Raw genomic sequence first — 23,199 nt, 5'->3', positions numbered from 1 at the left:
CGCATAACAAGGTCAATGATGTTAGCTACAAAGATCGAGATAATCGAGTTTACCAGATTTCAAGCTAAGGTGCCAATCCCGCAACAGCATTGTAGGCAAATCATAGTTGTTTCATGAACGCAGATGAAGGAACTTTTTTTTGGACATTTGATTTTCGTTTGTCCATGAGCAAAATTATGAAGAAACTGTAGGAGATGCTCTTAGGTCTGAATCGATAAACTAAAATGAATCATACTAGCAGATGTTTCTGTGAATAACCCATAAACTGCCTACTCCCCTCTGCCCAATGGTAACCACGGGTCTAGCTTAATGAGTCACAGCTTATCCAATCAGCTATGCATGACTGTCTGGTAGTGGCTTAATGATATAGAGAGTGGTTTATTCAGTAAGCTTCTAGGGGGAGCTTTATGCAAAAAGCAAGTTTTTTTAAACCTATCGCTCCCACTAAAAGAACACGTTTTTTTATCAAACAAAAACTTTTTCAATCTATACAGACAGATTAATCCACAAAGACAACTTTATCCATACAGGTATTTATGGAAAACCAACCAAACAACCCCTACATGTCCCAAAAATCTAGTCTGCTACTCTAATCTTCCGTCTCCAAGTACTCCTACCAGAGGCCACGTCCTCGGAAAGTGATCTAATTGATGCTCCTAAGAGGGATCCACAGAATGGGAATTTCAAGTGACCTAATTGAGAAGGTAGAAAAAACATCTAGATCCTATTATCCTTCTCTCTAAACTACACCAGGCCCAAAGGAAACACAACGAGACAAATCTAGTTCATAGTTCTAGATTATTTTTTGTTAACCATGGGTGTCCAGGCCAGCTTACACGCACCTTGACTAACCCCAGGGGCCTGGAGAACAGCCGGGAAAATCTCCAGTAGCCTTTCAGGATTTGAACCGGTGACCTCCAAGGAGGATTCCCAAAGGCCCAAGTCTTATTGCCATTTGAGCCATTTTAATAAATAGAATGATAGCATTTTTCAATCTCATATTGATAAACCAAATCAAACCAACTCGGTAAATCCCAATTCAAAGTACTGGTGAAGGTGAGATATATGCAAACCTCACCTCTACCCCAAAAAAGGACCCCAAAAAAGTAGAGTGGTTGTTACCGTGATAACCCCTCACTCGTGCAAAAGTTTGAGCAGAGAAGCAACTTCTTGGACAAGTTTTATTGAGCACAATTCATGTGTACTCTTATGTTCATTCTCGACAAGAAAAGTAAGCAAGTTTTATTCTTTCTATTTTGCACACTTTGCACAAGTAGGGGTTTTCACGGAAATGGCTCTACTATTTTGAGGTAGAGGTCAAGTCTGCAAAGATCCCACCCCTCAAGACCTCACCTCCGGGTGGGATATACTCATATCATTTGGTTTGGTTTATAACACAATTGGCATGTACAGACGATGATTAGTTGAATGTTCACTATAATGCTTACAACAACAAGAACAACAAATTTGAAATATTAGAGCTAATAAACATTGCAATTAGAAGCATAAAAACAGCAACAAGATAACATACCTTTGTTTTGCATAAAGCCTGAATACGGTGTAGCACTTCTATCACGTATCTGTGATTCTTCATGCGCGTCCAAGTCCCAGGTCCCTGCAAAAGAGCACTGCACTACCGGGTCCTTTGGTTAAATGACCATCTGAAAGCATTTTTTTTAATCCATGACCTTTTGAGAATGCTATTTCTTAACAAAAGAATGCCTAAAAACCTGTCAAAAGGCCATAGATTTAAAAAAGCACATGTCAAGAGGTCATTTAGCTAAATAACCCCGTAACAACCACACTCGAAAGATAACTCTTTATTTCTTCATATGACAAAAAAAAATCCATTTTATAAGTGTTATTTCAAGACTAGATGATTGAGAAGTGACTACGATACAACAAAATTTGTTATCGACCCTATTGATTCTATGCTCGGGAATATAACTACAAAGGTTACCCTCCATACACTATGAACTATATTTCCATCAAAATTTGAAGTAAAAGAAGGTAGCAAAGGTGAATAAAAGCAACAGAAATTGCTAAACGAAAATGCTAGTAATAAAAAGATACCATTTCAACATAACTGAAGCAGAACAGGACCAACTGAAGAACTAAGCATTGCACTAAGGGCTACCTGGACCTCATTGGACCCATGCTCACATCTTATCAAGCTTGAAAGCAGAGGTAAAAAGCGAGCGAGATTCTTCCCAAATGAAGAATCTCCCAAACTACATATAGCCTGTAGAGTAGTGACAATAAGGGGGCCACGAGCCGCCAATTCTCTCTTTTTCCCCGAGCCTAAAGGTATCAACCAATGGGGGTGTCCGTTGGGAGACAATTGAGTCATATGTGGAGGGCGTGCGATTTCAACATAGAATTTCAACACTTGATGACAAAGGTCAATAAGGTAAAATTCGACTTCTGATTCCTCATCAAATGGAGGCCGATTGTCAGCAAGATTCTGTACAAGTGTGAGGCAGATTTGATAGGACTCGGTTTCAAGGCGCAATAATGGAGGATCCTGCATTTGCGTCATGGGTCCGAGCTCTTGTAGCTTAGAGCGTAATGCGACATCAGTATTTATCTTGTGGGCATGATCTGCCACCCCACGCACTGCATCAAAAAGAACAATGGTGTTCTTTACTGATAAATGAGGTCTATACAAGTTGTGGATCTCGGAAATTGCCTGTCATATTTACAAACAAGACTACAATTACTTTGATTGTACTTATCAATCAACATTCAGCATGATCCTACAGAGTAAGAACATAGGAAACAGGGAGTGATGTAGTAGTATGAATAATAACTTTAGGTCTTCATACAGAAATTTAAATAAGATTTTTCGCTGGAGTAAATTACAATACAAAAGATTTTTCTAAATGTCCAAAACAAAAAAAGGCACACAGTTTTAGGAATTTGTAACCACTGTACTTTTTGATTAAGTAAATGACAATTTTATCCTTAATGATAAGGGGGTAAGGAATATCTCATCTTATAATTAAGGATAGAATTGAAAAACAGACACTTAATTTTAAAAGAGAAACACTAATTTTCGGACAACCTAAAATAGAAAATGGACACTTATTTTGGGAGGGAGTAGTAAGCAAATAGGATGAAGTGTTGCAGTCAGTGTTCTAAAAATCCTAATTTAGGGGCCGCTTACTGAACATTTACCCGGTAAGCGCTTACAATATCACTTACCTTACAATTGAGCATGGAAAATCAAGAATCTTACCCGGTAAGAGGCATAGGAAGAACCGAGTCTTACCTGGTAAGTGAAGGAAAAGACTCTTACCCGGTAAGAGATTATTGGGTTTAAGATGCTTACCAACAATCCATTTTAATGGTCGAGAATGTTACACGATAAGGTAAGTGAGTGTGATGTCTCATGCCGGTAAGCGCTTACCGGGTAAGCACTTGGTAAACGACCACTAAGTTTCCACTTGATAGGCTGCCTAGGCATTAAGGTTTCCCAATGTATCAATTACTTAGCGCTGCTTAATTGTTCGCCTGAGCTTTATGCATTACGCACTGCTTTTTAGCAACTAATTGCTGAATTACGTGCAAAAAGTCAAGCTGGAACTAATTGCGTTTTCTCTACTCAGAGGCAATTTTTCCAATCCTTCTCAGGTAACTTTATCAATGGAACAATGAAATCAATAATTTAAAGAAGTAATAGATTTTAAATTTTATATATTTATGAAATCCAAGAATAGTTTATTTTATATATTTAAATGCATCAAGTTACACGATGGCTCGACCTCCTAACTCTGCATAATGCTCATTAAAAGATTGGTTGCAGTGAAACCAATTTGCTATTTAAGCTGACCTCAAAAGCATTTACAAGAGACCAAACAACAAATATAAAAGAGCACCCAAAAAGTAAAATAACCATAAAGATTATGTAAATCCCGAGAATTGATGTGTAAATCCCATGAATCAAGAGATCGATTTACTTGAATCAATGGGGTGATTGCTTCCTATACACATGCATCAGAGGGCGGTTCAGGGGAAAACCCAAAAAAAATGAAAAATTGAGGAACACTCAGATAACCTTTCATCTGGACATGTAATTGAAGTTGTTTCTTGGTTTTTATGCACGCATGCATGTTATGCACATGTGCATACCGGACAAATTACTTGTACGCACATGTGCATACCGGCCAAATTGTTTACAGATTACTTGTACGCACATGTGCATACTGTCTAGATGTACAGTTACCAAGGTATTCCTCAATTTTTCATTTTTTACGGTTTTCCCCGGAACCTAACCCATAGGCATCAAATGCTTATATCTTGTAAGGTCTTATGCATAATGAAATCAAGAGAAATATTTTCAGTCTAATAATACGTAGTTTAATTACCTGTATCAATAAAAGTTGAACAGCAGTGCGACATTTGATGTCAGAAATGGCAGCATATAAACAGACCCTCTGCTGCTTCTCTGAATCTTCCTGCTGCATATCAGACTCGGCAGATTCCACATTACTTCTTGGTGTTGAAAAATCTTCATGGTTCATAGAACTAACATCTTTATAAAGGATAAATGAGAAATCAGGAAGTGTTGCATTAGCAGCTTCCTTCAGAGATAAAACCACTTCCAGCCACTTATCATCAGAAAACATCCCTCCAGCATTGCTCATCAAACGAACAAATGCAGCAACACCAATACCAGCAAGGCTTTGATGAGGACGCTTAATGAAATCTACTAGTAATGTCAGCACCTTCTTCAAAAGCGGATTAACAGTACCATAGAAATTAACAAATATATCCACTACCAACTGGAGTGAAAGTGTGCACGTCTCATAGAGCCAAGAGTCTTGATCAAGTTCATCATCACCATCAACCTCCCAGTTGGACGAATTATCACCCGAAGGATCAATAGCTTGTCGAACATGATCAAAGATTGGAAATAAGACGGTATCAAAAACTCCTTCCCACAACGACAGAGAGAAGTGATGACCATGGTTCCTTAATGTATCAAAAAGTACTTGAAGAGCACTCTTCCTAATTTCAGGCCTTGGGTCAAAGCTAAGATCAGACAGCCCTGAGAAATTAAAACATTTATAAGACTAAGAACATGAATTACACATGTTGGAAGATGCAGTATGGGAAAAGGTATTCCATGTCAGTGACCAAAGGTCTATTAATCTCACTTCTTTTTTTCCTTTTTCGGTGTGATTATGAGCATGCATAATATGCACTAACTAACATGTTCTACAAATTGTAAAAGATGGATTCAATATTCTGAACCATTATATCTGGCTTTCCATTGCAAACTAATCATTGTCGTTCAGAAAATGCCAAAAGAACAACTAGTTTGCTAAAATGAATTATTTTGGACAAACAGTGATAAATGCAAAAAAGACCATCGTACTTAAAACACTTGTTATCAAAGATTGCCCAATCTTACAAAGTGTACTGTTATGTTTTTCTTCTTTTTCTTATTTCATTTTTGCAAAAGTGATGATTGTTAACAAAAAGCCAGGCACAATGTTTAGTAACATCAATAAATCATGTAAACGATGAGTTTGGTAGTGAATTTTGGTGGCTGCCATAGACTTTACCCTCACAGAAAAATGATGAGCTCTGAAACATCGACATAAAGTTCATAAGATCAAAGTAAATATAGTTCCTTACCAGTTAATAACGGAAACCAGAAGCACAGATGGTGTTCCTTATTTGCCAACTCTTTGTTCTCATATTTCCTGTCGTTTCCTCGATGTGGAGACCGCAAAATTTCAGAACCCTCTTTCTCTTTATTCCTTGAAGAACCTATATCTCCTTCTGCTAGTTTTGCAGCGCATAAACCCAAGAATCCAATAGCACCGAGACTAATATCTTTGTTGGATCTACTATTGGTGAATGCAATCAGACAATTTACACAATCAGTAAAAGCGGTGGTTTCTGTCTCAGTTATATATGGGAAATAATCTCGCACTATCTTCTCAATTATTTCGAAGGCAAGAAGTACAATATTTTTGTGGTTGTCATAAGCTGCTGTTGTGAAGACCTGGTAAATGTTACCACAGTTAGAACTAAAATTTAAACAATATATGGATTAGAAAAGTACTTGCTTTTTTTGTTGCAAACAAACCATCGTTCTTGTGAAAAAGCAACAAAAAACTACCTTTGCAAGATGCACTATTTTGGACAGAAAGTGTCAATTATCGATGCCTTTTTGCATTTACATTTCCAGAATGTCCAAAATCACCCATTATTTTAAACTATAGCGCCATTCTTTTGCATTTTTGCAAGAGCGATGGTTACCTTGTAACAAAAAGTCAAGTACGATGGTTCAAAAGAATCACTCGTAAGAAATATATACAGAACCAGAATCACAAATATAATCTACATTTAGACTGTTGATCAAAATATACTGAAACTGGTGTGGATTAACACACGTGGCAAAAGAGAGAAGTTTCAGTACCATGAACATGCTTTTCCATCCTGACTTGACATTATTGACACGCGATAAAACCATATGAGAGACACATCTGATTATTAATTCTCTGATCTCCACAGCACTAGTTTTGCGCATGGCAATCACAAAAGGTTTCATGAAGTCATTCTGGAAGTTATAGTTAGCCAACTCTTCCCTCTCCAAAAACTTCATAGACAGTTGTCTTAAGGAATCCATTGCAAATATCGCAATTGACAGGTTCTCAGAACAGCCTATGGTCACAAAGAAGTCAGAGAGTACGTTCCAGATGCTTGTCCAAACAAGCCGGATACGGTCCATGTTATAGTGCCTAAAAGAGGATATAGAAAAAGGTAGCATATGATTAAACCCTGTGCGAGGACAGCAATGTACATAAATACTCCCTCCATCCCAAAATAAATGTCCAAAAATGAAAAACGTTAGAAATGTGTGACTATCACACTTGTAATTAACTAACTAACAAATTTAACCTTAATAATAGAGGGAGTAATGAATTTCTACATCTAATAATTAACGACAAGAATTGGAAAGTAGGCACTTACTTTTGAAAATTGAGACGTACAATGGGACAAACTAAAATAGAAATGTGGACACTTATTTTGGGACAGAGGGAGCAGAAATGTAACTGGAGTAGCTAAATAAGCAAGACAAAAGAGTCGGAATCATACGCAATTTCAACTATTTTTGTTAGACTGAAAACTCGTGGGTCAGATGTAGATCGTAACTCCCCCATAGAGACTTTGCAAAGTGCTTTCACAAAGTCAACTATCGCCTCACTGTTAAGATTCTGACTCCTTGCGAATATACGATTCATTTCACCAACTTGTTCCAACATATTCAAGTTAGACACCAAATTATACGCTTGTTCTGATGTAATCCCAGCAGAAGCACTGCCACCAATGTTAGAACTATCATATGAACCTCTTCTCATTGCTGCAGCTGCCTGCTGAATTCGGCCATCCCCTTTTCTCTTAAGAACCGGAAGAACATTTGATTTCGCCTGTTTCGATTTACCAGATTCGTTCTGATTACGAGCAAAGAAAGTAGCATCTGGAGGAGCTCCCTCCCTTAATAGATGCAAATGCTCAAACCGAGAGACACACGTTAGAATATGCTCCCATGCCTCCTGCAAGTAATTCCCATCTTCATCAGCGATTGTAACCATCACCTGTGAAAAAAAGGTGATTAATAGGAATATCTACCCATTAGAAAATTAAGAATAACTGTTTCGAGAGAAAAGGCAATTCTCATTGTAGTGAGTATGCATAATGACGAGAAGAACAAGCCATTACATATGTAGGATTATGAACTATTATCCGCAAAAAGAAAAAATAAATCACACTCTGCTTCGTTAGGAAAAATGGGGGGGGGAGTTCAAGAAAACCCTTCTCCTTATGCATTAGATCCGGTAATAAGACAAGTGATATAGACTCTGATATGAATTTTACACTGCAATTTTTCATTTGTAGTATCCCAGCCATTCTCTAATAAGTTTCCCCCTTTGCTTTATAATGTCAACCTTACTACTTCTAAAATTCGACAAAATATGAAATCTTCTAATCTTTCAGAACTTCTCTTTTTCTATTTTGTAATGTCGGTATTGCACATTTTAATGTAGCATTCATTCACTAACTTAATATATAAACTCGTCCATTTTGAAGTTGAATGAATTGGTCTAGGCATACAGGAACCACATCAATCCATCCTAAAAACTTGGTGGAACTGTACTCCAGTGACGATAAGTAGTCTGTTGGGGAAGTCTTCTGGAAAAATAGTTCAGCAACATAATGATTTAAAAAATATAAATATAAATTTCACACCTCCCACTCATCATGCTTTTTCAATATGAAATAATAATAATAATAATAATAATAATAATAATAATAATAATAATGATAATAATAATAATAATAATAATAAAGGTAGTCTTGCTCAAAACCACATATTATACCTCGTCCCTCCAACATCACACCTCAAAATGCATTATTCTTAACCCAATTACAGGGAAGAGAAGTTTTTTTGAGAATACTCCCAATAACAGACCCAGTACAGACAAAGTGGAGCTGTAGCTATTTTTCATGTCCCTCACCTAGCTATTTTTCCATAAATATCCCCTTAAGTATCGTCATAACAGAAGAGTTTAACCACCAAGTTCGGGTTGGACGGGTATGGTTTCTCTACGCCTAGGACAACAGAATATTGAACCACGAACGAAGATAGTGAGGCCTAAATTCTTGATTAAGGGACACCAAAGGGCTTTGCCTTTCCATCCTTGGATAGATGCAGAGGGGGTATATTTGGCATTCAAAATCAAATGGGAACTTTTACTAGGTACTGGGTGTTACAATGTAAATATATGTATAAGATCTTATAGAATCCTCATCAATTTTGATGTTGAAAATTAGCTTGTTTGGCCTCAAAATTATCAAGCCTCAAAATTAATGATATCTTTTCTTGCAATGAAGTGCATTTCTTACTTGGGGATTCTTGTCAAATGATTGTACCTTCAATTTTCAAAACTGTTACTAAAATTTAGATGGCAAAAGATCAAGATTACTAGTAGGATAACCATGTGCAAAGCATTCACATCCGAGATTCCACTTGCTCCATATGACTATGTATGGTGAGTTGGTGGAAAGACCATACGAACCTTAATCGCATCAATGTTTCTCTGTTTTATATCGGCTGGTGAATGAAGGGAAGTAAACTTTGCTAGCGAAGTCACAAAAGCATCTCGATGAGTCTTCATGGACATCACTGCTGTAACATGAATTGCATGACGGAAGCCTTCCAAACATTGCGCAATAACGATCATGTCGTGGCTTTGATCGAGAGGAACACTAAAGGCGGCAAGCATAGGAGCCCAGCATGCCTCAATCATGAATCTAAGTATAAACACATCGGTAGCAGCACAATAAACTGACCTACAAATTGCCAAACAAGTTAATACGCCAAAAGGGTTAGTGACAAGATGACACCTTCAACCATGATTACTTTCACAGGAGAAGAGCACAAGGAAGCAATTCAGAAAGACGACTATTTAATTAAGACACAAGAATCCTATACTTCCATTTGCAAAAATTCAGACCAATATGTATCTAGCTCCAACTATCTCAATAAGCACAATCCATGATCCACTTCATGTTGACATTCACCCGAGTCTAGTTTCTCCATTGTCTTGCCGCACTTCGTTTTGTGCTTTATTTATTTAGCTATCATTTTTACCTGTTAGCTCGGCATTCTTTGCATACAAATTGAAAGTAGCTTTCGATAAAGAAAATAATATGTTTTCACTTTCTACTGATAGAAAATTAAACATCTCCACATTCAGGTTTTAAATATGCTGTTGTGAACAAACTACATATATCAACGACTGATGAGGTATATGAAATGACAAAGCTACATTATAACACTAATAGAAAAATCAAAATGATTAGGAACTGGTCTCTATACGTGCGAGCTTATCCAAATAACGAGTTGATTAAAATAATGTACAATACATGAGACAGCTAGTAGGTTTATAACCACTTTTCATAATAAACAGATCAATGATCTTACTGGGATTTACGTGCTTTCTCTTGAAATTGTTCTTGCATGTGTCGCATAAGATCTTCGCTGGTATGCTTTTCTTCACCTCTCTTCTGCACCACAATATTCAATATACTGTCCAGGTTTAAGATCTTGGTCGAATTAACAGAATGCCTTTGATGAAGGGCCAAATCATCTTCTTTCATTTTAATCTCATTTCTTGATATTCGTTCAAACAATGATCTCAGGTACTCCTCTGGTAAATCTTTTCCATCATCTATGCCACGATTGTTTCTTATAAAATCATCAGCTGACATCTGCAAAGGTGAAGAAATACTCGGGTATTAGCAAATCTTTCAGGTCCATTTTGTTTATGAAGAATGAGATGAACGCATGTAAACTGCATGGATATACCTTATTCTTCACCATAGGGTTGTGAGCATCAGTATTTAGCATTATAACAGAGTAGGCAAGAACATAGGCTGTATCAGCACTTATGAATGCCTTTGGATTGCATTTGCAATAACGTTCAGCAAACTTTTCCATAATTCGATCAATCTTCTGTGCCTCACCAGGCAACCTAAAGCCCCGTAGAAAGGTCCTGATAGCCTCATCAAAATCCATACCTTGAAAATCAAAGGAATCCACATATGCATGCATTACTTTCAGCGACGAATCTTCCCTTTCCCCCAGATAATCACCAATCAAAGTTTTGTTCAAACCAGAAGCATTTTTTAAGAAATCTGCTATTTCTTCAGGTGAACTGCCCACTTTATTCACATTGATCAAGAATTCAATGCCCTTTTTAGGTTTCCGATTAAAAAGTGCTATACCTTCCTGCCATTGATCTTACATTAGATTACTGAGAAAATGCCAGCTCGAACACATTCAAAGATGGAATTGCTTCAAGGCTCTCAGTGGAAAATACTTACCTGAAGTTCAAGCTTGTAAGCACGGCGCTGCTCAATTGTTAAAGCATCTGAAGCTTCACTGGAGGCTTCAGAATGAATATCTGATCCATCAGCAAGCTCATGTTCAGTAGCAACCCCATTTTCCATGGGCAGATTTTTCATTTCAGAACTGTATTCAACCACATCAGATATCTTTGCAGAATGAGGATCAGGAATGCGCAATTGTTTGTCCATCCAATCTCCCATTGACTTTAAAATAGCCACTAAGCACTTCATAGCCTCAAGTTTCATGGTTGCCTCCTGAGAAAGTGTGAGTGTAGTAGCAACACCAGGTGGAACACCTTGAGTAGTTTTCAGAAGTCCATTGACCATTCTGTGTAAGGATTTAGAACAACGGAACACAATGCAAACGCTTGAGTTTTAAAATTGAGCAAGCCAAATATTATACTTATCAGGGTAATGTATAAATAATTCAATGTGCCAATACATCTGATACAGAATCCGGCATGATTTAAGTTTGTCAATTCTGCCACTAAACAAATTGCAGAAAGCTAACTAAAAAGCACTAGAAAGAATATACCTCTCGAATATGTTAGATGAATTGACATCGCAATCGTAGTTAATGAATATATCTACCAAGATCTGTGAATCAACACAGAGCCTTTCGAGAAACCGCAGTACAATCATTTTCTGATGAAAATTAGGTTGAGCAACATTCTCTAGAACTCTGAGAACAATCATAGGAAAAAAGACACCAATCTCTGCCTTCAATCCAGCTCTAAATCTTGACACAAGGCTAATGAGAATTGAGCAAGAGAGCTGAAAAACAATCACAAGGGTTGATGCACTGTTCTTCAATAGCGACAGGCATAAATACTGTTCAATGGCACCCAAAAATCTGTGCCAACAAGAAAAGAGAAATAGAGGTAATATGTATGACAGAAAATTCTAAGCCAAACCAAAACGAGACCAATTATAATAAGCAGAAAATAGAAGGGATAAAAGTGCATCTAAAGGCAAAAGTTATGAAGTTGTTAACAGGATTGTTCAAACTCCCAGCCCAACCCCAAATTTTGGGAAATAGTTGTGTTGGTCAATATATTACGTGTAACATGTCGTCAAATTCTTTGTAATTTTCGTAAATAGATGCATAATCTAATGATGATAATAATCATGTGCTAGAAAGTCACTCAATTTTTTCTTTCCGATTTAACACTTCCTAAAACACTGGGCAGGAGTGGACTGTGATCACTCACTATGAATGTTGATAACTTAATATGCCAAGGGCACATTGGATTTACATTTGCATAATTGCATTAGTTGTTCTTTAACTTGGGCGGAACAAAGGAACTAGTTCTAACAGTCTTCTGAGCATGTGCAATGTGCAGGCAAGTCAAAATCAATTTGCAGTTAACTGAAGGAGAAATAACACTTCTTAAAGAAGAAAACCCACTTCAGTTGCAGAAATTTATTGTTAGAACACAAATGATGCATCTAACAGAATATGTCGACAGGCTATGAAAAAGACGTGGCTGATTACTGATTGTGTTTATAAGTTTGTTTCATGTACTAACTAATAGCTAATGCTCCAAGCAATATGTACTGCACTCAATTCTAAAATTCAGTGCAATGCAACTCGGGGAATGTGCCATAAACCCTAAACTCCTAACCACATTTGATCATAACTCAAAGGTCTTGAAAAACTTTCAAACAGGGAAAAAAACTTGATCATGATACCATCCCAGTTTTAACAACAAAGAAGACAACAAAGCATAGGTGAAGTACCTTTTACTAGTTCTAAATACAGATCCTGCGTTCTCCAATAATATCTTGAGCAACTCCAAGGCAATAATCTTCCCTCGCATTAACTGTGGATCTGACAACGCATCTTTTGGAGGGGTTTTCATTGATAGCTTACAAAGAGCTCGAAACACCAAAAAAGCATCCCTTCTAAGTTTATTCCCGATTTGAACCTCTATGTCATCGTCTCTCTCTCCCTCCCCGTCTACCAATTCTCCTTTCCTTCCCTCCAATGCAGTCTTGTACATACTAATCTCCCAATACTTAGCATCCAACATATCCTTATCTGTAGAATCCAATATATCAGCTGGATTTGTTGACTCCATAGTCGACATTTTCGTTTCAAATGCCCCATCATGCACCCCACCAACACCCACATTGGATGCTACGGGTGAGCCGGGATTCATAACCCCATCCACTCCCTGCATAATCTTACTGATAAACCCTTGAACAAACATTGTCATCGTCCCGTCACCATCTTCTTCCTTCTCTGTCGGTTCCATCAGTTCTGCCACTACGATTGGATGCATCGGCTCCGTTGATGAATCTGCCTCCATCCTCCTAAACACAATCACAAGCATCTGTATCAATGATGCCTTGGCCGTCGTCTGATTAACCACATTCTTACTTTCCAAAAAAATATCATAACAGGTTCTCACGATCTGCAACAAACTATCACCATGTATCCTCATCGACGTCGACGTCACCGCAGATAAAATCGTCTTCAAAACCAACAATTCTACTCCTTCATCACCTAATTCACGACACCTACAAACCGAGTCGATCAATTTCGCTAACAACTTCGCATCCGGTCCACCGGTGGAATCCGCTTCGCCACGTAAGCAACCATGAGCTATCAGTTTCTGTATACAATCCAGCGCTGGCTCTGCGATCTTAAGAGTTTCCGAACCGCAGGCATTAATAATGGGGGATAATATGAATTCCGATTCCGCTAGGGTTAGTTCATTCGTTCCGGAATCATGCAGGACGCCGGGAGACGATGATTGTGATGGCAAGTCGACGCCTGATTGATTCTCCTCAGAGGAAGGGGTGGAAGGGGTCGGCGGGGAGATAGGAGACACGGGAGGTCGGTTTTCCGATGAGGTAATGCGATTAAGTACCGATTTAGACTGACGAATAAGCTTGTAGTGTTTGCGCCATGAACCGTTTTTGATGATTTTTTCTAGCGCCGGGACTAGGATGTTGTTGATGAGACGGGATTCGGCTTCCGAAGAAGCCATCCCCCGGCGTTCTCCGGTTAGATCTGGGCGTGATATGGTTGATTATGGTGCATGAGTTGAAGTGGATCGTTGGTAGATGATGGTGGTTAGCGGTGGTGATTCCGTCGGAGCGTGGCGGTTTGAGGCGGAGAGGGCGGTGAGCTTGGATCGCGTACTCCGTTGTACTTTTTTGATTTTGTGAAAGCGAAGTTTATTATTAAAATATTGTTTGAATAACTGAAATTACCAAAATAACCTTAAAGTTGACTGCATTGGGCGGCGTTTGAGTGCATTCCAAGTATCCGCATAATTGTTTGATCATCGACAAGTAGCACGGTTCCTTTTGCTATACAAAATAATAACTCGTTTCGAATTACTTATAAAAATAATTTATTAATTTTTTTTTTGTAGTACTGGTAATAAATACTTTTGACTATTTGGATAAATAATTTATACCGGTGACAAATCGGTAATAAGAAATTTTTGAAGAAATTAAACCCTTTTGACTTATAATAAGTTGATAAATGATTTTGTAGAATAGTATAAGTTGTTTCAAATAAGCAATCCTAAACGCCCCTAAATATTAGGTTTTTAGATTATTTTTTAATGATTATCAATTTGAGTCATGTAAGGTTATTGAAGGATTTTCTTGGTTGTTTTTCAGGGTCTCTTAGACTAGTCGATGTGCGTGCAAGCTGATCTGGATATCCATAATTAACGGAAAAAAATACGTGTCAGATTGATCTGGTTAATATATGGGTGGGCTAAAATGCATTCTTATATATTGCTAAAATGCATCTTTATCTACTGATTTTCTCTTCATATACATCAACATAAAGACTTATATTCTACATTCTCAATTAATGATTTTACTTGATTCTGACATATAAAAAAAAGTGCATATAGCATCACTATAAATGTATTTAAACAATTTAATTTAACAGTATTTTTAGATGTTTATTTATAATTTTTCTAAAATAGAGAACTGAAAAGTTAAATTTTTTAAATAGAATTACATTTCAACCCCTTATAGATTATCTGTTTTAAAAATTTTAGAGAATCTGTTGAAAATGCTCTAATGTTTACAATTTGAAAAATCTCAACCTAATACAACCTAACCCAACCTGAACTTGTTTACCGACAAAAATGCATATTGTACCAAGTCCCTGCTAATTTCATTACTGGGTGATAATTGGCAGGTGTCAAAATGATATATTTTCAACACAAGTAGGGAATCGTTTTCAACAAAAAACACAAGGGTGGTGCCTGATTGGTTTGAGCTTGGCTCCAAATGTCAAAAGTACTAGGAGGTCCCAGGTTCAAATCTAAGGAGGAATAAAAATCCTTTTGTGGCCACGGAGGTTCAAATGCAGTGGGTTAGATATCCAGATTAATCAAAAAAAAATTGGACGTATTTTCTCAAATAAGAATTAAAGGCAGACATTTTTTCAAATGAGACTCGACATGTTTTTTAAATAAAACCTAAACTGGGCAAACTTTTTCACATAACGATAAAGAAGGGGGCGAGGACTTTTTGGAATGCATTTTGGGATTTCTTGTTCACAACGCTGTTGTAGATGAAAATAAAAGGCAATCATCTAAAGCAGGCTGCACGGTGCTTGTTTTACGTTCGACAGATCATGAGGATGTAAACACCAATCTGTACAAATTTTGTGAGTCATGTGTTTGAAGGAGCATATCGCGAATGGGCACCAGTGGAAGTGGTCGAGCTCCACCTCGCGTACAAGATCATGTATGGTGTGCAACGGCTAAAAGCATATGTCCTGACCTTTCTTTTCAAACAGTTCTGTTTTTCCCATGTATAAATACTTTGAAGAAAACTGATTTTTAATTATGGAACTTTAAACTCAAATGTTTATCCGGTAAGCGTTTATCGATAAGAGTCAACACTATAATTTATTTTGATGCGTAAGATTTTAGTACATCAACAACATATCAAATGTAACAATTTACTAGATAAGAGTTTATCTGAGTAAGAGTTGTCATCCTCACTTACCGGGTAAGACTCTCCATCATTCTCATCACTCTTATTCTGTAAGATTTTTGGCTCTTCTCATCTTCATCTGATAAGAAAATTTATCTGATAAACACTTATCAAGCAAGTGTTTAGTAAACGGCCCTTAAGTTGTTTTACCTAGCTTTGGATTGCTAGTTGAAATAGAGATTCAAAAAAGAATCGACATGATCCAATCATAATCTATACGGGATTTCCAAAAATATTAAGTAAAAGCCGACCCCAAGGAACCGAAGAATTACAGATGAATTTACAAAAAGAATTTAATTCTGTAAATAGAAAACTTAACATTGCTATCACACAAATTAAAAAGCCATATGAAAACCCTAATATTCTTGCAGAAAGTTTTCTACTAAATGCCATAGTTAAAGTATATGATAATGTTAAATTGCAAACCGTAATTAAAAAAAAATATTAATAAAATTTTTGTAAAAAGATTTAAAAGAGAACTGTAAAAACTGGGTCAGGCAGGGAGCCGAATTTGAGATAGGTCGTCCGGTTTTGAGAGGACCTATTTGGGACCAGCACAGCTTGGGACCAATTCTTGATCATCTCTAATTGGGAGTATGACCATCAGCAACTGATATCACACTTTCTATATTCATTGAGTTTCTTGTGTTAATCTAATGGTAAGAATAAACAGAATGTTGGTGCATTTCGACATTTACAGCCGACCTGTAATATTTTGAAAAGTATGAGTTACAAAGTCAATGATACATAAATCTGAACTACAGTTGGATTATTGTTATTGATAACTAGAAGGGTATTCGTGCAATGCAGCGAGATACATCTTGATTTCAATGTTTCGTTTTATATTGTGGGTCAATCGATGCTATAATGCAATTTTATGTGGTTTTAAGAAAATGAAAAAGTTTTTATTTTTGAATGAAACATAAATTTTAAGATATTATAAAAAGAATTGAAAAAAATAATCGGTATTAGTATCAAATTAACTGTTTAAAAGTTATTGGTTTTGTATAATTTTTTTTAATTCAATTTTTTATTATAATTTAATTGAAGTTTAATAACGAGCTAATTTATTTTTGGTTTAATATAATAATTTTTTTAAGATAATACTTAAGTATTATTTTAGAACTCAATAATTATCTTAATTATATTTTAGATTTTTTATATTTAAAATGATGTTTATCATGTATTTGATTGTATTTATCTGCAATTATTACACAAATTCAAACATGAAGCTTTAATAAGAAGTGTTCATGCATATTCTACTTGTAATATTGAATTTTAAGTAATATGTATCAATAAACAGTACTTTAAGCATAAAAAAAATGTTTTTAAGAGTTTTCTCTATCATATATGTCGTATATTGATGTATACTTTTCATATTTTTATCAAACACAAGAGTTTCGTTAAATAAGAAAAAGATGGAAAAATAAATGCAATATAAATAATTTGTCTTTGAAATTTTGTATTGTTGTTGTTAAAAAATTACATTATAATTTTATTTATATAATGTTTATTTAAACAAATTAGATGTAAAACAGGTATTGTATTCATAAATTTATATGTTTTGGGTTTACAATGAATATTATTTTAGGGGTTGTTTATCAAACGCTTACAGGGTATGTGCTTACCGAACGCGTCATCCCCACTTACCTAATCAAATAACATTCTCGGTTATCAAAATGGATTGTTGGTAAGCAATATTTACTCAATAAACACTTCCGAGAATAAGTTTTCTCCATCACTTAATTACGAGGTAAGAGTCGCGGTCCTTGTTATGCCTCTTACTAGGTAAGATTCTAGGTCTTTGTCACGTTCACCCAAAAGGTAAGTGACACCTAATAAACGATTACCCAGTAAACATTTATCTGATAAGCGTTTTGCAAACAGCTATATTTTTGTCTTTTTTATGTTATATATTTTTCAACATCAATTTTCACTAATTTTTATATATTGCCTATTTTTATTTAAATATTAATTTCATGTAACAAAATGAGATAACTATGTGCTTTACTTATTAATTTATGGATATTTAGAATAGAATTCAAATTTGATCCCTCAACTATGTCATTTTCAACAAAATTGGTCCTTAATCTCCATTTATTATAAATTTGTATGCAAAGTTATGATCTATCTTACAAATCGACTCCTTGGACACCCCAAAAATACGATGAGGTGTTCCGATCGTCTATTTACTTTCATTGTTAATTCCTATTAAATGAGGGGTAATTTGATTTTTTTTTAATTCTTTGATTTTTTTTTTAATAAAATAAAAGTAAAAACATGCATTCTACCATTGTCGAATCAAAACCAATACCACTGCATGGCGCCCGTGGAGCAGATAGTGAGCTCTGCTTAAACAAAAAGTATTTAAACCTCTGATGAGAAAGTCGTAGGTGAAAGCACATTTGAGTTGCTTCTTTGCGTTGCTTCGTTGAGAAAAAAAATATTTAAAAGACCCTTCACTCGTTTTCTTCCCTGACAGCCTGAGCCACTTGGTTTCACTGCGAGCACTAAGCTCTACGACACCACCCTCCGTAGCATGTATGTTTGCATCGAAACAGTATGATTTTGATTGGAGAATGATTTTGTTTGATGAACATTTGAGAATCTCTAGCAGTAACAAACTTACTGTCACACCCCATCTCATAATTGCATAAAACATACATATTTCATATAACATGAAATACAAATAATGCACACTGGTCCCAAATATACACATTCTTACTTGTGAAAGTAACTACAAAAGTTTTCTCACAAATTACATGACTTTGAATATAACAAATTCCCGGTTCATGCATTTCACAGCGTCCAAAAAATTCACGTTCATTGCACAGACAGATGTAAAGTTATAACACTTCAATTTACATATTTTCCTTCTCTTTACCTTCTGGATGTGTCTGACCTGTAATTCACACTTTTTGAAACAAAATGAGTGTCAGATCATAAGGTCTAGTGAGTTATCCCTTGATAGTTATTACAAGATGAAAATCACCAAAACAATTTTGGAAAATAAAATATAATAACAATTATCACATCAAACCTCATTTTTGTCGCACCATACAGATGAGACTACAAACTCATCACATCACAAGGATGTGATAATCCCCCCTTCATCGCATCAAGAAAATGCGATAACACATCTTGTCGCACCACAAGGATGCGATCACACCAACTTGTCGCATCAACCAAATGCGATGAACACAACTCATCGCACCAAGCAGATGCGATAAACCTCCCTTGTCACACCACATTGACGCAATAACTCATTTTGTCGCATCACACTGATGCAATAAAACCAACTCATCGCATCAGACTAATGCAAATATGCGATAACATCAACTCATATGAGCAAAAACTCATTTTTAACAAACCATTGAGTATGCCCCATTTATCCCAATATACACATCTTCTGATTATGTCATCCTTATTTCAAATATATACCTCTCATGATTATGCCACCTTATTCCGTACAATTGATAATACAATAACAAAAACCAATTATGCTAACAAATAGCAAATGGTGGTGTCCGAAAACACCCAAATTTGAAACCCATACGGTTCCTTATAGAAAACATTTCAGATAAAGCTTTTGAAATAAAAACTCACCTTGAATCACAATTAGATGGAAGACTTTAAATCAACAACAAATTCAGATAATAAACACGTAATTCTTCTTCCTTTTCTTCTGTTTGCTCGAACCCAGGAACAAAATATCTTGATTTCTTCTTATCTATCAAAACAAACTAAAAGGAAAAAAGAAACACACAAACATATACATTTATCCAAAAGAGGAGGTAGGTTTAAAAGTTATAAACCAAAAATCTAAAACACACCCCTCAACTTTTCACAACTTTTCAAAAACAACCCCAAACTTCTAAACCAATGAACCCGGTTATAACACTTACAGATGCTACAAATAATTTTTGATTTTGCTTGATGAAAGTTTATGACCAAGAAGAAGGTGTTAGAGAAAGGGGCAACCAGCGAAAGCGAAATGCAGGTTAACATGCGGTGGGTCGTCTGTGAAGGGAAATTGGGGAAAGGATGAGGTGGGACTTGTTCTTATGCATCATGAGAATATGTATTAGTTCATTTTGATACCATGAAACTCGTACCATTCTTTTAATTTCACCCATTTTAACTTGTTAGCTAATTCAACTCAAATTGACTCGTCTTCATATAACTGTAGAAATAGTTAAAATTCAGGCAAAATGGCAAATACTTAAATAAAATTTTACCCATAATTATGATAGCTAACCATAAAAATCCCAAAAAGGTAAAACATCTCTTCAGTTATATTTTAATTAAACCCGCCACTCAAAATAGAAAAAGTCAACCTCTTTCATCTCATCCATTATGTGGTGGCAAAGATGAATGTTCAGCTTTGCATGGCACTGATCCTGAACTCACCCTACTTGGCCTATGCAACAGCTCCCTAGCGAGCTCTTGCAGGTCATCAGTGCCGCCCTGTGATGGTGGCAAGTCCGTCAAAGATCTGGTGGCACTACGACTCACGAATTGACGGTCGGGATCCATCTGCCTTCTTGTTGGTTGCATAGTCCACGAAGGTGGTGCTACCATTGGTTCAAGCAGTGATGACAAATCATAGGCACCAAGGACCGATGAGGCGGTTGTAAGGTCGTTGATGGTTAAACCTGGTGGCGGAACCGATGAATGAGGTGGCGGAGGTGGCGGAGGAGTTGGACCCTCTAGGCTTGCTAGGTGTGCTTGGAAATACGCCAGTTCCGCTTGTAAATTCACCACCTGACTCAAAGAAATTTCTTTTAGCTACTTTATATCATGTTTTGAGAGAATAATATATGTTATTGTCATAATCTTTTACATAGTGAATTTTCTATGAACTGGTGTGTTTTCTAAGAAGTAACGAGTCATTTTTGGTATAAATTTTTTTATCAGATTATGTATGATTTTTACACCGAACATCATAAGGGTACACATCTAATACTATATAACTCAACAAGATCCTTAGATACAACAGTAATTTTAATTGGGAAGTTACAGTATTATTTGCATTCAGGCATTAATGTAAGTGGTAAATTAATAACAGTTATTGAATATATGAAAAATAATTTACTGAATTCACTTTTTCATTACTATATATGTTCTAAAAATAAAAAAGTAACAGAGAAAAACAACTTGGTTCAAGACAGTGAATGAAAATAGAATGAAACTGACATAAAAATAAAATATGAATAAATCTGCATTCTCCATACCATACTTTAACCTAAAATGAAAATTTGGGCTTCTAGAGAATGAACACATTATATTATATATTCAATCAGGTTCTTTTATCTTTAATTTCATTAATTACTACATAATACTTTTAACCAAACAGCCCTTAATTGGATTTCTAGTCATTCCTTCACATAGGAGTTGTTTGTTTACCTCTTAATAGTTTCATTAAAAGGCAGCATCTAAATAGTTAAGAGGTGATCTTGTTTGGCAAAAAAAATGTCTCTTAATGGTTATAGAACTCTCTGAATGATTTTGTATCTTGGGTATCCCTTAACCATTCAACGCCTTAATTTTATTGTAAACAATTACCAAACAATTAGATTTCATTTTCTTACTATATCATGAGAGTCTCTTAATCATTCCGACTACTTAATCATTCTACATCAAACCATTCAACAACTGTCAAACAGCTCCATAATTTTTTTTACTCTACATAACATATATTTTCATTAAAAATTTTATTTTAATTAATATATTTTTAAATGACACATTTAAGGTATTTTAAAAATATTATTTCAAATAAATATCTTCTCAAATTATAAACCTTAAATTTACATATTTTTAAATTATAAATCTTTAATTTTACATTTTGGAAGTATATTTCATATAATGACAAATACATAAAATACAATTCTGTTAGATGAATTTCTTTTTTTGTCCCTTTCCTTATCTCATCTTTATTTATAGATTTTTTTAAATTTGTATTTTACAATAAAAAATATAAATTGCATCTAAAAATGGATAAAAAAAACAATTCACAAAAATTTTCCTTTTTTTTAACCTAGATATCCAACACGCTATGTGAGTCGACTAATTTTAAAGTGACCACCTGCTTTGCTGGTAATCTAGAATCACCGCATTTGAACCTCCATGACGACAAAGGGATTTTTATTCCTTCTTGGATTTGAACCTGAGACCTCCAGACACTTTTGACCTTTAGAGTCAAGCTCAAACCAATCAGGCACCACGCTCTTGTGGTTAATAATTTGTTAGAGCATCTCCAACAACTATGTTATAATAGAAAAATTAATGATTTTTATGAGAGTTTTGTCGTCCAATATATATGTTATATTGTATGATAAAATAGGAAAAAAAAAAAAAACTTTAAATTCTAATAAAATCAGGTTTATAAAACATTAGAAATCTCTAAATGTTCTAATAGACTACTTTATATGACTTAAGTTTGTAAGACTAAACATTTATGTATCTCATGTAAGAGTGTTGCAATAAGTACTCATAATATTTTTGGACTAATTAAATGATTTTTAGAATATATTTAAAATAAATGTCATATTAATAAAACATTTTATTAAGACAGTTAATCATTCATAATGTCTTATAAATCTGATTTTGTTGTAGTGACAATTATATATATATTATGGGTAAGATTTTTTGTTAACCAAGAATATGATGTTAACTTTATGAACTTATTGGACCAATAAGATTTATTGTTTAATAGAGGTTACTTCAAATATTTGATTTAATGATAAAGAGCAAATAAGTAATTTTTATATGTAAGTTACTTTTATTGTATTTAATGAGATGTTACAAATTTTTATATGTAAGTTAATTTTATGGTATTTAACGATGTTCATAGGTGTTCATAAAAATGTCTTCATAACCATAAGATATCCATAAGAATGTACTCATATGTGTTCATAAGAATATGTTCATAACCATAAGAAGTTCATAAGATCGTGTTCATAACTATATGGTGTTCATATGTGTTTAATAAGATTTTTCATAGGTATTCATATGTCTTGATCTTTTTTAAAAATATCTCTGTTCTAGAATGTTCACCAACTATTTTTGTTCAAATTTTCATTTATTACAAATATGTCATGATTTAATCCATAAATTTCAAAGATTGAAGGTTAAGATTAGTTCACATAGTTAACACCAATTATTGGGTTAACAAAAAAACTTGCCCCTATATATATGTATGTATGTATGTATGTATGTATGTATGTATGTATGTATGTATGTATGTATGTATGTATGTATGTATGTATGTATGTATGTATGTATGTATGT

The 23,199-nt window shown here is 35.0% G+C and overlaps 2 protein-coding genes across 2 annotated transcripts in view; both read right to left on the bottom strand.

Moving 5' to 3' along the window:
• Positions 1-2,054: 2,054 nt before the first annotated feature.
• Positions 2,055-13,925, bottom strand: LOC112499615 (brefeldin A-inhibited guanine nucleotide-exchange protein 2-like). The gene is made up of 11 exons (XM_025102925.1): positions 12,670-13,925; positions 11,465-11,782; positions 10,906-11,257; positions 10,388-10,810; positions 10,004-10,290; positions 9,096-9,369; positions 7,114-7,613; positions 6,434-6,755; positions 5,644-6,016; positions 4,368-5,050; positions 2,055-2,689 (listed from the first exon to the last, which is right to left on the bottom strand). Exons 1-11 carry the CDS (start codon positions 13,923-13,925, stop codon positions 2,078-2,080), a joined length of 5,400 nt encoding a protein of 1,799 aa, XP_024958693.1. The 3' UTR covers positions 2,055-2,077.
• Positions 13,926-20,256: 6,331 nt separating this feature from the next.
• LOC112529092 (LOB domain-containing protein 30) overlaps positions 20,257-23,199 on the bottom strand; it is an 8,506-nt gene continuing 5,563 nt past the window's right edge. The window contains exon 2 of the mRNA XM_025140167.1: positions 20,257-20,673. Within this exon, the coding sequence (XP_024995935.1) occupies positions 20,257-20,673 (417 nt within the window). The remainder of the gene's footprint in view (positions 20,674-23,199) is intronic.

Source organism: Cynara cardunculus (genome assembly GCF_001531365.2).
Source record: "Cynara cardunculus var. scolymus isolate 2C chromosome LG 16, CcrdV1, whole genome shotgun sequence".
NCBI lineage: Eukaryota > Viridiplantae > Streptophyta > Magnoliopsida > Asterales > Asteraceae > Cynara > Cynara cardunculus.
Note: the sequence above shows the minus strand (reverse complement) of the source record. Positions and strands in the feature narration are given on the sequence as shown.